Source organism: Anas acuta, chromosome 2 (genome assembly GCF_963932015.1).
Source record: "Anas acuta chromosome 2, bAnaAcu1.1, whole genome shotgun sequence".
NCBI classification, from domain to species: domain Eukaryota; kingdom Metazoa; phylum Chordata; class Aves; order Anseriformes; family Anatidae; genus Anas; species Anas acuta.
This window is the reverse complement of record NC_088980.1, coordinates 45,886,347-45,902,677: the sequence shown is the minus strand read 5'-3', so window position 1 is coordinate 45,902,677 and position 16,331 is coordinate 45,886,347. Positions and strand designations below refer to the sequence as shown.

At 43.9% G+C, this 16,331-nt stretch overlaps 1 protein-coding gene and 1 non-coding gene across 3 annotated transcripts in view; one reads left to right on the top strand and one right to left on the bottom strand.

Moving 5' to 3' along the window:
- Nucleotides 1-2,072: 2,072 nt before the first annotated feature.
- On the bottom strand, nt 2,073-2,145 carry TRNAR-ACG (transfer RNA arginine (anticodon ACG)). The gene has a single exon. It is a non-coding gene; the product is annotated as a tRNA-Arg (tRNA).
- Nucleotides 2,146-2,296: 151 nt separating this feature from the next.
- SACM1L (SAC1 like phosphatidylinositide phosphatase) overlaps nt 2,297-16,331 on the top strand; it is a 28,794-nt gene continuing 14,759 nt past the window's right edge. The window contains exons 1-5 of one of the 2 annotated variants that reach the window (XR_011093973.1): nt 2,297-2,472; nt 8,987-9,084; nt 10,719-10,793; nt 13,289-13,416; nt 14,346-14,495. Coding sequence is in view for 1 of the 2 variants with exons in the window: in XM_068674619.1 (XP_068530720.1) it covers nt 2,408-2,472; nt 8,987-9,084; nt 10,719-10,793; nt 13,289-13,416; nt 14,346-14,495 (516 nt within the window). In the remaining variant the exon portion in view is untranslated. The remainder of the gene's footprint in view (nt 2,473-8,986; nt 9,085-10,718; nt 10,794-13,288; nt 13,417-14,345; nt 14,496-16,331) is intronic. The other variant, XM_068674619.1, reaches the window with a different exon arrangement.

Sequence of the window (16,331 nt, the reverse complement as noted above, 5' to 3'; positions counted from 1 at the left end):
GGGAAAACCTTTTTGGGGGGTTTAAATGATTTAGCCGGGGGTGGGGAGGAGGGTATATCTTATTTCTACAGACCAAATAGTTCCTGGGCCTGGAAATGGTGCAGTCTTGCCAGCAGTGGAGTGTGTTACGGCAGAGGTGAGGAGAAGCCGGGCTGGTACAGGGCTGCTGAGCCATTCCAACAACAGGGGTCTCTGGCCCTCAGGAGAGGAGAGTAAATACCTCCCCGTGCTTTCTCCTTGTGCTGATTATTAGCACTGGGCAAATATTTAGCATCCCTGGGTTTCAGCATTGGGTCTGCTGAGACCTCTGTATCTCCCCGCCACAATGCCCTGGGGGGAGCTGCAGGCTCTTTCTTCCTAAAGCATGCACTCCCTCTTTTGCACTTCTGAATTTCCCCAGCAATATTGCCACTTTACTCTTTCAGCAACAGCAAAACCAGGTCCTTGCTTAAAGGAGAGTAATACACAGCCGCTATCCTTTAGGATTAAACTTCAGGCGCATGGGCAGTCCCAGTGAAACCAGTAAGGAGGTAAATATGTGTGGATAGGTGTGGGTTGGATCAAGGTCGGAGTGATTTTAACACAGATGAGAGGTAGCTGGGGATGCCTTGAAATGACCACTGAAATGGACTGCTTTTGTGATCCATAAACACCAATAGGAGGAGCTCAGAGCTGGGGAGGGCATAGCCCAGCATCCTCATCTCCTGAGGCTGGACGGGGAGAGGTGGGACGGACATTTGCCCCTCGTCGCACAGCATTTGTGCATTCCTGTTTCTTTACATCTCCACTATAACTGCACAACAGCATGAGGTGCGACTAAGGAAGGCCATCAGGCTGTTGCCTGCCTGTGGTGAGCAGCGAGACAGAGCCCAGCTCACTGCTCCTTTTCCTAAAGAGCAGCAAACAGAGGGTTTTCACAGTAAAAATCCTCACCCTGTTTTCTTCCAGGGTGGCCAGACACCCGTGAAGCAACAAGCACCGAGCGGCCTGCTCAGACAAGCTGAGGGCTGGGAGAAAGCTGTCCCTGCATGGACAGCAGAGGTGTGGAGCCCTGTGAAAGTGGTTGATGGGGACACCCCACCAGGACACAGGGACACCCACCAGGACACAGGGACACCCCTCCTGCAGCTTTCAGCCCCGCTGGCAGCCACCCGCATCCCCACACAGCAGGGCTGTGGCACACAGCCTGTGGCTTTCTGTGTCTGGAAAGCAAGCTCAGAGCCCAGCTAATGGTACTGAGTGGTACTAATTATTTTTTAGCATTATTATTTTTTGTCTCATTGAAAAGGCAACTCCAGGAGACAGCGTTTTATTAGGGTGCCTGCTGGTGTAACCTGCCGCAGCCAGGTGTGAGTACAGCCCGCTGGTCTTCTGTGCTGTTGTAAAGGATGAAGGTTGGCAGTGGCAAAGCTGCTGGCCTGTTGTGATTTCAGTGATTAAAGACGATACCAAACAGAAGCGATCGGCGTGAAGTCTTTCCTAAAATCCTGGTTGCACTGGTCATCACCTGGAGCAGATGGGGGGAAGCTGTGCCATGAAATCCTGGCTCCCTTCATCCCTGGCCCAGTGAGGGAAACCTCCTCGTTGGGGTCTCCAGTTCCTTTGAAGGCCTTGGCTTTTGCTGTAGTCCATAGAAGAAGCTGTTGAGTGCTGAGGAGCTGTGATGGACGTGACCCTGGGCTGCATTTTTCTTCTGGGAGATGCAGGAGGGCCCACAGGGAGCCCCGGTGGCTTTCCTGAGGCAACCCTAATGGGCTGGGGGGGCTCCAGCTCCATGAGGCGAGCTCGAAAGGGCTGCTCTATCTCCTTGGTGAGGGGCCAGCGTGTGAGAAGCTGCCAGAAGCCGGGGGGTTACAGACACGGGGCGCTGGAGCGGGTGAGGGGGGGATCAGAGGTGCCACAGGGGGGCTGCTGAGGGCAGCGCCCATGGTGGCAGCAGTCACGGGTTGGAGTCGGGGAAGAAATTATTTCATGCGCGAGGACTGAAAAGTGGGAGGAGATAAAACAAAATAAAAATAATAATGCAAAAGAATAAGAAGAACGGGAAAAAATTATGCCAGAAAAAACACAGCCGAGCCAGCCAGGAGTCGAACCTAGAATCTTCTGATCCGTAGTCAGACGCGTTATCCATTGCGCCACTGGCCCTGCTCTGGCAACTCTGCTGCCGCCGCCGAATTTCTCCTCACAGAGCCCCGGGGGGGGGGAGCAACGGGCGGTGCCGCCGAGCGCCTTCCCCGCCCCCCCGCGGGCGGTGCCTCCCCCCCACACGCACCCCCCCCCGGGCGGTTTGTCCTGCGCCGGGCGCCGTCCGCGGGGCCGCGTCAGCCGGGCAGGGCCGGGACGGGAGCGGAGGGGGCGAGGCTGAAGCCGGGGCCGGGGCTGGGGCTGTGGCAGGCGGCGGGGCCGGATGGCGGCGGCAGCGGCGGGTGCGGGAGCAGCGGCGGCGGCAGCGGCCTACGGCAGCCTGGAGCTGTGAGTGGCGCGGCCGTTGGGTGACCGTTGGGGCGGCCGTTGGGGCTGAGGGGCGGCGGTGAAGCGCCCCGGGGCTCCTCTTGTGGGGTGTGAGGGGGAGAGGGGAGCGGGGCGGGGGAGGGGTGTGGGGGTTTTGGGGGTTTTGGGGTTTCGGGAGGGGGGGTGGGTGTGCCTGGCACCGCGGGCCCGGGCTGGGGAACAGGCTCGGGGGGCTCGGGGGGCGGTGAGGGGCCGAAGGGAGGGCGCGGAGGTGCCGTGTTTGGGGCAGGATGACCTCCAGGGGCCCCTCCCGGCACCAGCCCGTCGGTGACCGTGCGAAAGGCAGCTCAGCGAATTAATAAATTTTTTTTTTTTTTTCTCTATGTGCTTGAAAATAGAACTGTTTTATTTTTTTTGAAAACCAGGCTTTTCTTCCTATCTTCGCAAAAAGCTGCGGTAATGCCTGCAGGCTGCCCACCAGCTGTAAGGGAGAGAGGCCGTAACTTCGCTGATGAGCCAAACTTACCAGCTCGGCAAGGTCAAGGGAGAGCGTGCTCTGGGGAAATCCGGGCTTGGCTCAAATCAGTGGTAGTAGGCTTCCTTTAACTCACTTTTTGTAGCCGAGTGGCCCTGCACAGAGCCTCAGGGGTTGTGTTGTGCCCTGCAGGGCTCCTCTGTCGCTGCCATTGCAGGCTCTAGCCCTGCACACCAGCCTCTTCTGGGTCACGTTATCACAAGTGGTGACACAAAATCTTTGTCCTGACCGGCATCTTCAGGCTGTTTAAGTGTTGCAGGTGCTGTCAAGCTCTCATGGGCTAGTTGACCTTTACCACCAGGCATTGGGGGAGGAATATTAACCCCAAAATGGTGCTCTGCTTATCTGCCGCCTATGCCACTGCTGTGCTGACTTTTCTTCCTCAGGGAGAAACTGGAAAAAAATCAAACAGCCATTGCAAGTAGCAAGCTGGTGGATGGTAGTAGGGCCTCCAGTTCAGTTAATCGATAAAAACTGTTTGGCAAAGCTGGCTGGAGAATAGAGAGAATTCCAGCTGTTGTTTTAGCTCGCTTAAAAACTTTTTTTGGAGTGAAACCTTTATTTTGCTGATTTTTGAAGCATCATAAGGGTCTTCAACGCTAGCTGTGTTTCAAATTTCGCTCCTCCTGCACATCGCTATGCTCACATGTCTTGTGTAAGTCCTGGTCAGTCATTAGGAGCTGCTGTGTATGGACACCGCCTTCCACCTGTCTGTATCTGGGGAGAAGTCCAAAAGTGCGTTTTGTCTTCTGGCTTTTATTTTCTCTAACTTGAGCTTTCAGAGTTTGGGTAACGCTTCCAGAAAGAACTGCTACGCTTTTTTTCCTCCTAGCCTCATCTGTCATGATGCTCGAGGCTGTTGATTGAGGAGGACATTAAGTTGTGCGGTAAATTATTTGTCATCTTAAGTGAAAGACAATTGCAAATAGTTGTTAGGAAGTGATGCCTTTAATATGGCGTTTGTTTTCTCGGTGGTATTTCCATTGGTGGTTTCTTTACCTCCTAGGATTATGCTCCTTCTCTTCCCTGCAATTATTATTCCATGGAAACGTTCCAGTTCCTTGAGCTGGTTCTGCCCAAGGAATAACATTTATGGTGGGTGTATAATGAGAGCACCTGCTCACCTAGAAAAGCTGGAATCTCGGGAGGGTTGGGAGCAGCAGCGTGTTAGTGCTGTTACTTAACTCGCTGCTGGGACTGCCTGCTGCTAGTAACGCCTTTCCTACGGCTCGCTGCAGACCGCTCGGTGCCTTGAGCACAGCAAATGCATTGCTGCGCAGTACAGGACGTGCTCCTGGCTCGCTTCGTTCCAGTATTTAGAGGCTGACATCTACCAGCTTCCTGCATTAGGGTAACGTTAAGTATTTATGGTGAAATAATCAATTACTGAAGGAAGGGTTTGGCTGCTGAGGGCTAGAAGGCTTAAGTGATATTGAGTGAGGCGCTATCTTTAGTGGCCATTAGACCGTGATGGGTTTGCTCTCTGTGCTCGGCTACGGCATGAGCATTGTCTGTTGGATCAGCCAAATTAAAAAGTGGGATGCAGCTCTGTTTCATGTTCATGCTGTACAACGCTGCTTCGTAATAAAGCAGAGCAAGTGAAACTTCACAGCACAAACTGAAGACTGTCTCACTTAACTGTAGAGGAAGCCAACTTGCTGGTTGGTGTAAGGAAGCAGTGTTTTTTCTTCTGTTTCTCCTATGTTAAAAATCAACCCTTTCCTTGTGATGCTTGGCCCAGCTTTGGGGAGTATGGGGACTAATTTCGTTAGAACCACTTAGTTTTGTCTTCACTTACTGCACTGGGAGAAGCGCTCATGCCAATGCCCAGCGTGATTTCAGAAGAGGTAGCAGCAGTGCCTGAGCTGGAGGAACTAGAAAACCAAAAGGTTAAATTTTAGTGGGAGTTCATCTGAATTTTCTTTTTGCTCGCTAAAAGCAGGGTTGCTGAAAGCACTCTTTAATTGTAGCCTCTGTGCACCCTTTTTGCATATTTTCTCCTTTTGATTGCTTCTTCAGCAACATGAGCTAAAATGATGTCTTTTCATTAATCTCCAGCTAAAAGCCTGATGTCTGGCTGTGCCTTGTTTTCCTCCTGAGCCGTCTTTAAACAGCTTGCAGATGCTGCTTCCTCGGCTTTGAATTGTAAGAGCGGAATCTAGCAGACCTATCTCTTGGCACATGGGTTCCTGAATAGGAAGGAGCCTTTCAGATGAGATCCAAATCAACTTTAAAAATACTTGAAACACGAATTCGTTAGGTGCAGTGCTTCAGTACCTTTTCTTGAGTGTCATGAGCTCTGCTGTCAGTGTTGAATGCTTCCATTTATCGCTGCTCTTAGCAACACTGAGAAATAGTCTGCGATGGTGGTGGTCATTCCTTGTATAAAGGAAGCTGAATTGGAGGAATTCAAACTCTGTGAAGGTTTTATGTGCTTTTAAGCAAGATAGTGCTGGTAAGATTTCTTGCTGGTTTGCATGGTTATAGACAGCAGTAACAACATCACAAGGACAAGGACGGCTCTAGGATCAAATCTGAAGGCCATACAAAGATGGAGGATAGCTCTCTGTGTGGTTTCATGTAGGTATATGAAAATGAGTTTCATAAGGAACTGCAGAGATTATGGGCTTCTAGAAAATGCTGCAGCCTCTCTTTCATTATTTCTGATATAACACTAGCATTTGGATTCTTATCTTTATTATCTATTTCATTAAAGTTGGGATTTGCAGACAGAATCATTCTTTATTATGAACGATCCATTTCTCAGCCTTCTAATATCTTCTCAGATCACTGAAGTAAATGCGTGTTCTCTCCATCAGCTGGCGATAGGCACACGGACTTGGTGCCTCGGTACTGAGGGGAAAAAACACTGTTCTGGCATGGATGTTCCTCAGCCTCCTCTGTGGAAGAGAAATAGGAGGCAATCACCTCAGCTGTAGCAATCTTAATTGAAAAAGGTCACCTCAACTAGGATGAGGCTATTAGCCTACTTTGGGTAATAGGTGACTTTGTAAATTGGCATTTGGGCAGAAACCTCCTTGATTCTTGGCCTCTTCCTCAATTACATTTATTTTAGGAAACTTCCAAGTATTTACACAGAAGGACTGAAAGCGAAGCACCTTCCTGCTAAAAACTTGGAAGAGCGCTAATTTTCCCACTCTTTCTGAAGCAAGGACTCAACATTTTGTATCTGTTAAAAGACAGAAGCTTTTCAGTTTGTGTTGTACAGGTGTATTTCAGGCAGCTTGCAGTGGCCAAGTGTCTGAGAAGTGCCCAGGCTCTCTCAAGTCAGGCTGGCAGCGTGATTCCCCCTGGAAAACTCCAGAAGACAAACACCTGAAGCTGTCATCAGCGAGCCTGTTGCAGTGGGCTGCAGGCTGCTCAGTCCTGCAGCCACTTGGGTCCCTTCAGCTGCAAACAGGGAGCACTTGTCTGATGTTCCCCATGACAGCCTTGTCACCAGTGCTCCTCTTGGAAACCACGGGAAGGAGGATTTTGATTGCAAAGTTTATTTTCTTTACACGTCTGGAGAGCAAAGCATAGTGTAAGCCAAGAGAGATGTACAGGTGTTGTGTAAGAGAAGGTGATCAAAAACTAGAAGGGGGAACAGCAGAGCAGGGGACAAAATGCAGACTGGGATTTGAGAGAGAAATAGCGGGTTCTGGTCTAACAATCAATTGAGAGGCCAGGCAGAATTTGTGCTGGCAGCCTTCGTTCTCTCATCTTCCTTAACTTGTGGATAATGAGGCTGAAAGGCTTCATGGTCTTCAGGGAGAAGTTCTCCTTGATTACTAAATCAATTTGGTTTTATAATAACCGTTCCATACCTGCAAGCTTTTTCCCAGCTGTTGGAAATCAGACTTAACTACCGCACAGGTGGGTCTCAGCGCTGAACACAACACACTTGTACCTGTGTTATTACACTTTGAAATGCAGAGACCAGCTCTTAGAAGTAGTGATCACGGAAAGAGGAGCACGGTTGGGATCTGTAGCTGCTCTGTATCGAGGCACCACTTGCAGCCTAGGTTAAGAGAGATCTTTCCACTTCAGATAAAGCTGGCTCAGTGAGGGTGCAGAAGCATCATGTTAAAGGCACAAAGCTCCAATATTCACCTTCCCAGGGTCTCTTCCTATTATTTTTAGGTGGAGACTTGTGAATAAGCTGACCTCCCAGCAACACCTGGCTGGTTAACGAAACCAGCAGGAGTTATGTGGCTTTCTCCTGGGGGAGGGAAAGGTTGACAACTACCTCCTGCCAGCTCGCATTAGGATTCAAAATGCACCTTAAATAGGATATCCTGGGTTCTTCTCACGTTCCTTAACAAATTAAGCACCTAGAAATGTCCTTAAGCCTGTCCTCCTATTCTATCTTCATAAGCTTGTTTGGTGTTCACTGTAAAAACTGCTCCCATCTGTGCTGAGACCCTGTTAAAGGCACGGGGTTCTCTCGTGCACTTCATCAAAAACAGAAGCAGTAAGGAAGGAAAAGTAATTCTAAGGCTTCAGTGAGCAGCAAGTTGCGTGTCTGTGGTTTTAGTTCTGAAGATGAAGGACTTCAGGGCATCTCGTGTACACAGAAGATTCAGAAGGGTGACGTAGAAGGGGAATGCTGTCGAGGCCTCCTCCACGTTAGGAGAGGCAGGCAGATTTTAATTAATGAAGTTAATTATCCGAGGAGCAGTTAATGATTAATGAGTTTGTTTTCACATTTTCTAAATTCAGATAAGCAGTTGGTGTCTCCTGACCTTCCTCTAGGTGCCCAGCGGCTGTGGAACGGCCGGCCTTGGGGATTCAAAGCTCCCCCAAGAAAAAGGGGGCAGCTCTGAAGGTGGACACAGCACAGAAGTTGGGCAAGGGGGAGGTGGGCCTGGGAAGTGGTCCTTCAGGGCTCTGAGGGCTCCTCTGACCTAAATCACAATTCCAATTCAGCTCTCTGAAGGATTTAAACCAACCAAAAAAAACTATAAAAGATGTGAAGAAATGTGAGATCTTCATAGAGAGAAACAACCTAAAAATATTTGCTGTCCCACTGAGTAAATTTCTAGAAGAGTGTTTAAAACTCTGACCCTTAGTCTCATCAAGCCTCAAACTAAGAGACATTTAAGAGTTAAGACCATCGGTTCAGGGGCGTGCGTGTTTGGTTTAGCATTTCCCACAGCTGAAAGTCCGTTCTGCAGAGCTGTCTTCTTGTACGGATCGTCTGGCTTCTCCTTAGTGTCTCAGCAGACACTTTTAAACAATTCTTGGAAGCATTCTGAAACGCTTTCCATCTGGGGTTGTCCTGCATGTGGTTTGCATGAAGAAAAGATGGGTTTGAAGTCAGAGCGGGATGTCTGTGGTGTTCGTGTGATGCCCTGGATGGTGCATGTGCAGGACAGGCTGCCGCAGCCCTGTCGCAGGCTGGGCTGACAAAGCCAGGGCTGGTGACGTTGGAACACCTTCAGTAAGCTGCTGACTAACTTCTCCCGTGTTTCCTGTGCCATTTCTAGTGGATTTTTTTTTTTACAATGCTCAGAGGACTCTACTGTGAAATGTGTTTCTGTTGCCTTGAGCATGACTCTTTGTTTATTAGGCTTGCATCAGGGATGTGGTGTGCTAGTTTCTGTTTAGTTTCCTTTTTTTTTTTAATCTTTGTTCTGCTTTATGGGGCTTTTGAAGTGACAAAGTTCAAGCTTACGTGAATCGTACAGTGGACCAGTATGTACACAAACCCAGTTCCATGTCCTCAGCTTCCAGCCTCACAGAGGAGGATTATGTTTGCTAAACAAGCCAAGGGTCTTTCAATAACTGATTATTTTGATTCGTTTTTTATACACTGCCAGCAACAGTGACTGTTAGGAAGTAATCAAATGAGAATTTCGTTGTGTTTTTTTTTTTTTTTTTAGCTGAATCAAGGTTTAAAATTGGATTTGTTTATATTTGCTCTGTCTTTAGGTAGTAAAGAGCCTAATCAAAGTTAAAATATATATATGTATTTTTTCCCTCTTCATTCTATTAAAGGCACATCACACCAGAGAAGTTCTATGTGGAAGCCTGTGATGATGGAGCAGATGATGTGCTGGCTATCGATAGAGTCTCCACAGAAGTCACTCTTACAGGTACTTCCCTTGCCAGTGCCTCTTAATACAAAGCCTCTTTGTCCTTTGGTCTGTTATTTTGCTCCAGGCACTCCCAGAAGATCTTCAGAAACTTACCTTGGTACTGAAAGTTTTTTTTTTTTTTTTTTTATCTTTAGGGACTTAAAACAGGGTGTTCTATAAATAGTGCTTTGTATTCTGTCCTGCAAATAACTTTGTTTGTGATGCCTTCTCCCTGGGGAATTTATGCTGTGGGAAACCAGGGTAATTCTCCTGCCTGTTCTCAGTAAAACTGTCACTCACACCGGTGCGAACTGACTCATCCAGACTAGTTGGGATTGGTGCTGCAACCCCAAAATCAAGCATGGGAAGGGTTGAATGCTGGGCTTCTTCAGCGTCTGACAAATGATCTCAGTGCTGGTTTTTATCTGGCACCGAAACCAGAATTTTAAAAAGCCTTTAGAAACAACAGCAGTAAAATAAACAATAATGAACATCAACAACCTCACTGTAAACTTAATTCTATTGTGAATACGGATTCAAATGTCTGTGCAGGTAGTCTTAGGCATGTTGATGTCTTCAGCGTGCTAATGTTTAATATATCTTTAAGAATATGAAACTAACAATAAAAAAAAAATCAAAGAACTTGCATTTAATGACACTGAAGTTAAGGTTATGGGTGACTTCCCTTTTTGATACTTTGGGAGTTGTTACCTCAGTAATATTGTAGCACTTCGGTCTGTTTAGAGACTGGTAATACTGATGTAAAAGCAGTAATTCCTTTCCTTTTTATTAGACCTCTTTGTATAAAAGCAGTGTGCACATACCCCTGTTTTTGGTGTTCTAGTATAGTATGTCAGCTTGAAAGTTTTCCCTTCAAAACTGTTAAAACAGCTCTCTGAAGTTTTCTGTTAGTCTAGGTCTGTTTCTGTTACTCCTGTTTTACGAGATGAATCTGTGAGGTGTTTAAAGCACAAAAAAAATCAAGCACTGTCTCTGTTCTCTGGACTTTGGAGTCAGGAAAAACACTTAACTCTGGATTGTTTTTTGTTTTTTTTGTTGTTGTTTTGTGTTTAACTTCTCTAATATTGATTCCCCTGTTCCAGAGTAGAGGGTAGAGGAAAGATTAATATGTTAGCAGTTGCAATTGACAGTTGGATACCTTTTGTGTTTTGGTATGTTCTTTGGAAACTGTATTCCCTGCCACATCTGTGCTTTTGTTGGTAGTGCTGCAGAGAGAGATGGAAGAGCACACTAAGACTTCTGAAATGGGAACAGGCTAAGTAGAAGTAATCAAAAGTAGGAGTCGCAAGCACTTGTAGCTTGTTTGTCCTTGGTGTCCTGATGGATTCAAAACAAAAAGCTTCTGGAAGCTGGCAGGACAATACATTGATCAGGAGTCTACTTGCTCTACTATCATGTGAATTGAGTCTAAATTCATTCAATTGAATGACTACTTCGATTGAACAAAATAACAAATTGTGTTAGTGCTTCCACATCATTTTTTTCCCATCAGCCATTAAAATTCTGATGCATTGCTTCCAATGCAGGCAAAACTTGATTTGGCCAAGAAGCTTTGACAGACTTAGTTTTCCAATGTAGTCACAAAACAGTCTGAAATTCTGATATGTTTTGTTTCTGACTCTCTTTTCCAGTTAAAAAAGATGTTCCCCCTTCTGCTGTTACAAGGCCTATATATGGTATCTTGGGAACAATACGATTGGTGGCAGGTAAGCAAAGCAGAACTGCACTCATCAAAAATACTTGGGGAAAATACATCGCTAAGGAAGCTTTAAGGACAAAAATAGTCTTTGTGGGTATCTGGTATGTTTTATTCAGCATGGTGGCTTCTTGTGGTTGCTGGAGGATGGAGATCTCCAAATATAGTTGACATGAATGTTCATGACACTCTTAAATCCATAGCTGCTCTAAAAATAGGGGTAATTGACAGCTTGTTGATATTTGCATGCAACTGAAATGCGTTCCTAAATATCTGTCATAACTGTAGATGAAGTTCTGTTTTCATCTTAGCTGGAGGATTTAATGCAGCAGTGGCGTATTTTGTTGTGAAGCTTGACTTCAAGTCAATGTTGCTACACAAATAACTGAGTGACAGTGGTAGAGTCTTTAGGATGCAGCTCTTCAGCTAATGAATGTATTCAAACTTTTACAAGTCTGAAGGACATTCAGCATTGTTGCAATCCATATGTTTTCTTTCAATTAGAAAATCCTAGGGAGTTACAGGATAAGGTAAGAACAAGCTGCCCATGCTTATTTCATAATAGCAGTATTTGGATATAAACAGTCACAGCTACAAATGAGTATGATACATGAGGTCCAAGCTTCCAGGAGAGTAATCACTGTTATTCAAAAGATTTTTTTGTGGGTAGACTTTTTTTTAAGAGATTGAAACTAACGTAGTCTGAAAAATGATGTAATAAGGAAAATACTGACTGAAGGCCTCCACACACAGAAAAGAATTAAGTTTGATCTTTGTGGTATTTTCAACTGAAGCAAAGTTTCACCGTGCTAAATACGGTGACTTCTGACAGGATTAAACAATCCAACTTGATATGTTCATATTCTGAACAAGAATTGCAGAGCAAGAGCAGTGTAACGCTTGGCAAGCCCTGGTTGTGTTAAAATTGCACTGCCCCAAAGGGAAACTTTCACAACTTGGGGTTTGGTGATGACTTTCACTCATCTGACTGAATATTGCACCAGAACATGCAATTTTCTTCAGTAGCCTATTTTTCCCTCACACTCCCCGAAGCCTGGCGCTGTCAAATACAGCTGTCAACTACAGATTGGATGAGTTAATGTTTAGCTAAGCATGGTTAGGCATTTCACTGTTATCTGGTAACTGCAAGGCTGGTTCAATATCCAGCAGCATCTCTAACAGGCATGAATATTCTTCCCCTATTAGAGTACGAGGGGAAAAAGTGATGGAATAGTATCTGAAATGTTTGAAATATCAAAGCAAAGGCCACATACTCAAACAGGGAAGGACAATATTGAACATTCATGTTGGATTAAATGCCCCTATTTGTACAGCATCTTTGTGGCAAAGTGGTGAACAAAAGGCCCTGTTTTGTAAGATACCTGGATGCTTGTGACATACCAACCAAAAGCAATACTTATACTTTGATGCAAGCATACTAGAGGCTTCTTAAGTGCTTGAATATTCCACCAAAACAAATAGTATAAAAAAACTAGAGCTGGGGAGTTGTGTTTTTTTTTTTAAAAAAAAAAAAAGTGGGGTGGGGACTTGTTCTTCAACTGACTAAATAGGCTAGATACTTGATATAATAATTAACCTGCTCGTAAAACTTGTGTCTCTAGGTAAACTAATAAAAAAATCGAATTGCCAAAGCAGAAAGAATTCATGTTGCAAGCTGTACGTTTAGCCATTGTTTTCTTTCAAATGTTTTACTGAAGTACTAGATTTTATGGTTTTGTGCTTCTTCATGGCCTGTGTATTGGTTTATTCAAATGAAGCTTGGAGTAAACATTTAATAGTTATGTGATGTATGAAAGATATTTTTTTTTCTCTGTCAGTGTACTGTCTCAAGAAATCTTTTCTTCAGAAACAAGGTGGCACCAAAATAAAGCTATATTGCATTTTCCAGCAAGTGTAAATCAGTTGTTTTTAGTGTAGTGTCATGTAGGCTCTTTTTCGCTTTGTTACTTACGCAACCAGGCAACCGGTAGACTTGCCCTCTTAAATTATTAAAACGAAACCCCTCCTCTGCTCTGTTTTGAACATTTTAGTACAATTTTTTTAGCCTAAGGTGAGGTGGCTTCTGGAATCCTAAAGCATGTTTCTGGTATGTCTGTGACTTGCCTTGAGCTTGATTTGGGAAGCACAGATCCATTGGCCACTTTCTACATTTGAAATGCTAAAAGCTTTGATCAAACTCCTAGTAATTGTAGCTGACTACTTGTTTCTCCTTGTCCATTTTGTAAATTCCTTAAACTTATTAAGTAGTTAAAGATCTGGGAATACAGAGAAGCTTGGTAGCTTAGCAAGTGTGTTTGTTCTTCACAGCACTGAGGGGCTGGAAGAGAAACAAAGTCCTAGGTGGAATGTGAGGAAACCTTGCTCTTCCATATTGGTTTCTGTTTTGTTGTTGTGGTTTTTTTTTTTTTTTTTGCTATGGTTCTAGGCTGCTTTTCTTAAAATAAAAAAAAGTACGTATTAACTTTAATTTTATTTGACTTTTAGGCACGTATCTTATTGTAATAACAAAAAAGAAGAAAGTAGGTGAGATTTTCAGTCATGCAATTTGGAAAGCGACAGACTTTGACATCCTCTCCTACAAGAAGACCATGCTGCACTTAACTGATATTCAGGTAGAAGTGGATTGACTGGGGGGTGGGGAGGAATTGCTTATGTTGATCCTTATTACCACAGGACTACAAAAAAACTACAAAAGTTGTGTTTTTTTTTTCAGAATCTCTTTTTTAACTGTACTTCTGATTTCTTCAGACTACTTTAATTGTTGGAATATTTGGGTGTGGATGTATATAAAGTGATGTCATTTGAGATAACCAACTAACGTTGTGCAATTTAGAGTATCAGTCCCATTGAGTTTGATCAGTGTCTTGGGCATTTTCCCCCCTTTTAGGATGGTAGAATATGGTAGGATGAGGTGGTCTGTTGTGCTGTATCTGTTCTTGTTCCTGAATCCTCTATCATTTTTCCTCCCCTGGGGGCCTTAATGAAGACTCTGCTTGCCTGCTGTACTGCAGAGGTGTTCTAGTGCTGCATTTTGTGCAGGCTGTTACAAAGCAGTCTTCCCAAGCCAGTCATAAAACCAAAACCCTCTTCCTGTTGCATCTTTCTCTTAGCTTTGCTATTCTTACAGTCTCTGAAATAAGCTGCCTTGCCGACGTCTAATTATCTACATTGCTTAATTTATGGAATTGTTCAATTACATAATTACCCAGCAGGGACAAATTGATTTTGAGAGGGAGGAAAAGGGTGAAGGTTTTTAAAAATAGATATGTTGTGGATTGATAAAGAGTAGATAAGTGTCTAACCATCAGAGCTGAAAGGGAATATGATTCTTCTTTCGGGAAAGGAACGAGATTAATCAGTATGAGTCAGAACACATTAGTTATTGGGATAATTTTAACAGTAAGTTTTGTAGCCTTTCTTTTGCATTCCCATCTTGTCTTTTTTTTTTTTTTTTAAATAAATGGTTTTCAGGGAAACTAGCTTGTAAGAGTAGGGTATTTTGACAGTAATGAATAACAACTTCTATTTTTCCTCTCAACAGTTACAGGACAATAAAGTATTTTTGTCAATGCTTAGTCATGTTTTGAGTGTGGATGGATTTTACTTCTCAACAACTTACGATTTAACACACACTCTGCAACGGTTAGCCAACACCAGCCCAGAGTTCCAGGAAATGAGCCTATTGGAGAGGGTAAGTATTTCATCTTTCTATCTCTCTTAGATGTTGTCAATCAGTCTGCATGGCATAAGTTTATTTTATGTGGTTGGCGTTAAATCACAAACTAAAAGCTTACAAAAAGTTTAGGATGAGATTGCCCCATTGCACTTGAACCTAGACTTCCTGCTCTCTTTTTTAACAGTGATCTAATATGCACTAATACCATCTGCTATCGTTTAGCATGACCCTCACTTAAAGTAAAAATGACTTTATTTTAATCATTGAATTTGTGAAATGGATTCATGTCTTGATTAAATACAAATCTTATAATAGTGTTTTCCCTTCCCCCCCACTTCTATATTGCTAAACTGTAAGCTATACTATCTCTGATCTTGTCAGTCCAGCTGTGCTGGAGCAGTTCTCTTGATTAAGAAGCTGTGACAGCAGGAAGCAAAAAGCAACCAAACAAGTGTGCAAAGTACATTAAATAAAATTATAGTTCAAGTCTGCTTCATGGTGTGTCTAGAATAAGCTTGGGAATTGCTGGTGTGTACTACTTCAGTACAGAAGTCTGTTACTGTTACCATTACAGATGAGCATACTCGTCCACTCAAGTTTAATAGCTTGTTAGCAACATCAAGTTTTAGAAACTTGTTTGAATGTGGTGTCAGACATTTAAATCAGGCAGGTTAGAAGTGCTTTCTGAGATGTCTGATTTAAATGAATTAAAAAAAAACTTGAGATGGAGTTTGCTTTCAATATTAAACACTTCTAATTGCAATGGGGAGGAGGGACAAGTGAATGTGTGGGGAAAGGTATTTTTTTCTTTGTATTCTATTATTCCAGGATAATGTGGAACAAAACTGCAAGTTTATAGCTCTTGGCACTGGTATTCTGTTTAAACTATGCTGATTCCTTATGTTTGAAGCATGGATTTAATATGTTGTCTTAAAGACAGCAGAGCCAGACATTTAACATTACAGTTAAAACTGTATCGTGCTACCAGAGTTCCAGAATTCTTATTCTGGTAAATAACTGTATAGTGCAGCATAAACAAGGTTTAAGCTGCCTAAGCAATAAAATGCTGAAACCTTGTAAGTGAAAAAGGTGTGTGTGGGGGGGGGTTCCTTAACAGTCCTAGTAGAAGGAAACAACCCCAATATGAGGGCACTAACACATCATGCCATGTTCTTCGACTAGTTCAAACCCTACTTGTGGTATCTTCTGGCAGATAGTTCTGTCTTTTTCTGTTAGATCAAGGAATATTCCAACACTGAGCTTGAATTATCCTCATCCTCATTGATACATTGTCTTGCCCACCTCATCTTAGAGTTGAGATTTGTGCAATCTCCCTAGAGCCTGCTCTCTGTTCTGCAGCAAATGTCACTGGTGACTAATCTGCTAGCTTTTTGGAATGTGCTCAGCAACTTGCTCAAGACGTCCTTGATGTGAACTGGGAACAGGAAATGCATGAAGTTGAAGAGAATCATTTATGCAGCTGAAAATATATTTTCTTCAGCTACAACTATTGTTCAACTTCTGATTCTCAGGATTATAAGGAGTTCTGCATGCAGTAATAAACACTCTCCCTATCTGCTCGCCTTAAGGATGTTACCTTGCTATTGTTCTTAATTTGGGGTAATCTCTTTGAGCTTTGTTTATGTAGAACAAATTTGAATGTTTTCCTGATGCTATAGCTGAATTGTTAATGGCTTAGCACATCTGAAGGGTCTGGTAACACCCCCCTCAAAGATGGGAGAGAACTGTTCTCTAACAATCTTAATTTTATTCAGATTTCTATTTGAAGATCTATGAATGGTACTAGTGAAAGAAGGGTGTTTCACCTCCATGCACATCTGTCTAAACATC